General features: G+C 43.3%; 1 protein-coding gene across 1 annotated transcript in view; it reads left to right on the top strand.

Annotated features, from left to right (window-relative positions):
- The window catches only part of LOC137996695 (homogentisate 1,2-dioxygenase-like), a 17812-nt gene extending 16349 nt beyond the window's left edge, over positions 1 to 1463 (top strand). Inside the window, exons 14-15 of the mRNA XM_068842230.1 lie at positions 206 to 334; positions 1006 to 1463. Of these exons, the coding sequence (XP_068698331.1) occupies positions 206 to 334; positions 1006 to 1185 (309 nt within the window). The 3' untranslated portion in view covers positions 1186 to 1463. The remainder of the gene's footprint in view (positions 1 to 205; positions 335 to 1005) is intronic.
- The last annotated feature ends 385 nt before the right edge of the window (positions 1464 to 1848 follow it).

Below are 1848 nucleotides of genomic sequence, written 5' to 3'. Positions count from 1 at the left end.
ATCAGCTAACGAAAGCCTAAAATTTGCTTCTTGCCTAAATTCAATGAAATGTTATGCCTTTTGACCACAGCTATAATGAACAACTATAAAAAGAGACAGATAGGCGTAAATAACATTATAGTGGTGTTACGAAAAGCTACAGGCAGCCCTTTGCTGTCGACGACACACTTCTCTCATTTATACATCATGACATTCCGTCTTTTAGGAAGAAGGATTCGCCCCTGGGGGTGGTAGTCTTCATAGCATGATGACCCCCCACGGGCCAGATGAGGACTGTTTTGAGAAAGCATCAGAAGCAGAGTTGAAACCTCAGCGTGTTGCAGATGACACAATGGTATGTCAGTTTCATTTGCTTGTTAAACCTGCTTTTGCATTTTTTTAAACCTGTTTATTACCGAAACTACTCTTTCAACTCGTAGAATAAGTTTTCGCGTAGTCAGTAAAACTCTTCGCGTTAGTGTTACTCAATTTATCTGGTTTTCGGTTTTTGGCCTCAGTGATTGGTTGAAAAAATTCTGATTTGTTTTCACGACCAATCACCCTGCCAGCAGAGCCTTTCCCAACTCGACGAGAAAGAAAGTACTCTGCAGAAATCGTGTAAAGTCTTTATTGAGTATACGCAAGTCGTTGCTTGGAGACAGTTTCAAACCCACGCCAAGTCTCTATCGCAATCTTGGATGCCGTATTGATTTTCGTACCGAAGGCTCGAGTTTGACCTTTGCCTTGTCAAAAATATGATGCGCGCGCTGCCTAAACCGGTTTGACTGGAATGACTAGCCCAGAAACGTTGGCTGCGGCGACTTAAAATTATTTAAAAGTTAAAAGACTTGACACTATTTTTGCAGAGCCTCCCATGCTGGCACTCTGGTGAGTTTTAGAGATGCTCTGCTCGCAGGGTGATAACCAATCAAAATCTGAACAAAGTCTTTTGAAACTGACACTTTTTGAAACTGACGGCTAATTCAAGTTCTGATTGGCTCATTTGATTGTATTATCTCTTCTCAGGCATTTATGTTTGAAAGTAGTCTTAGCATGGCGGTCACAAAATGGGGGAATAAAACCTGTCAAAAAGTGGACCATGACTATCACAAAGTTTGGCAGCCATTACGGAAGCACTTCAATCCAGACTGGAAGCCCGCTGAAAACAACCAAAATGTAACCTCAGGCCCGGGCGATGAAATGTAAATTGGGAAACAAGCATACGTTCTCGGAGATCCTCAACTATACAACGCTCTCATTAATCTTCTCAAATCTCTTGAGAACGCGGGAGTTTTGCAGTTGGCAGTTATCACTATAGTGTAGCGGGTTCCGCAAAGAGGCGGGTCAAGTTCAAAATAAGAATCGCGACTGTGCTCCAAACATGGCTGTCGGTCCAGGAAAATAACAAAATTATTTAAACCGCAGAAATTACTAGTATTTTTGATAATGTTAATCATTATACCATACTCTAAAGTGATATTTATATCTGCTTGCCAGGTTATTGAACTGATCTAATGCGCGTTTACCGAGAGGCGTCGTTTCCTGTGTTCCACGGGTCCCCCACGCAGCCGTTCTTTGTGTCGTTTCGTAGCGTTGCGTGACGACACGAGAGCAGCTGCGTAGTGGTTCGCTTTGGCTGCATGTGGTACCGATGTCCTGACTTCCCACTGGTTTGTGCGACTTTGACAAACCAACCAAGGGCAGCTGTCATCCGCATTTTGTCTTTTATCTGTTGATCCTCAGTAGGTATTTGTAAAGGTCCCGACATCCTGTTCGGGATGTTGAAGCAGTTTGCCCCTGGGCCTTAGCCATTTCGCGGTGGCTTTCTGTTTGCTTTAAGGGAATTCAAAACGCCTTCGAAAAGTGTGT

Source organism: Montipora foliosa, chromosome 3, assembly GCF_036669935.1.
Source record: "Montipora foliosa isolate CH-2021 chromosome 3, ASM3666993v2, whole genome shotgun sequence".
Lineage (NCBI taxonomy): Eukaryota > Metazoa > Cnidaria > Anthozoa > Scleractinia > Acroporidae > Montipora > Montipora foliosa.
The sequence above is the reverse complement of the archived record's forward strand: the minus strand, read 5'-3'. Positions and strand labels throughout refer to the sequence as shown.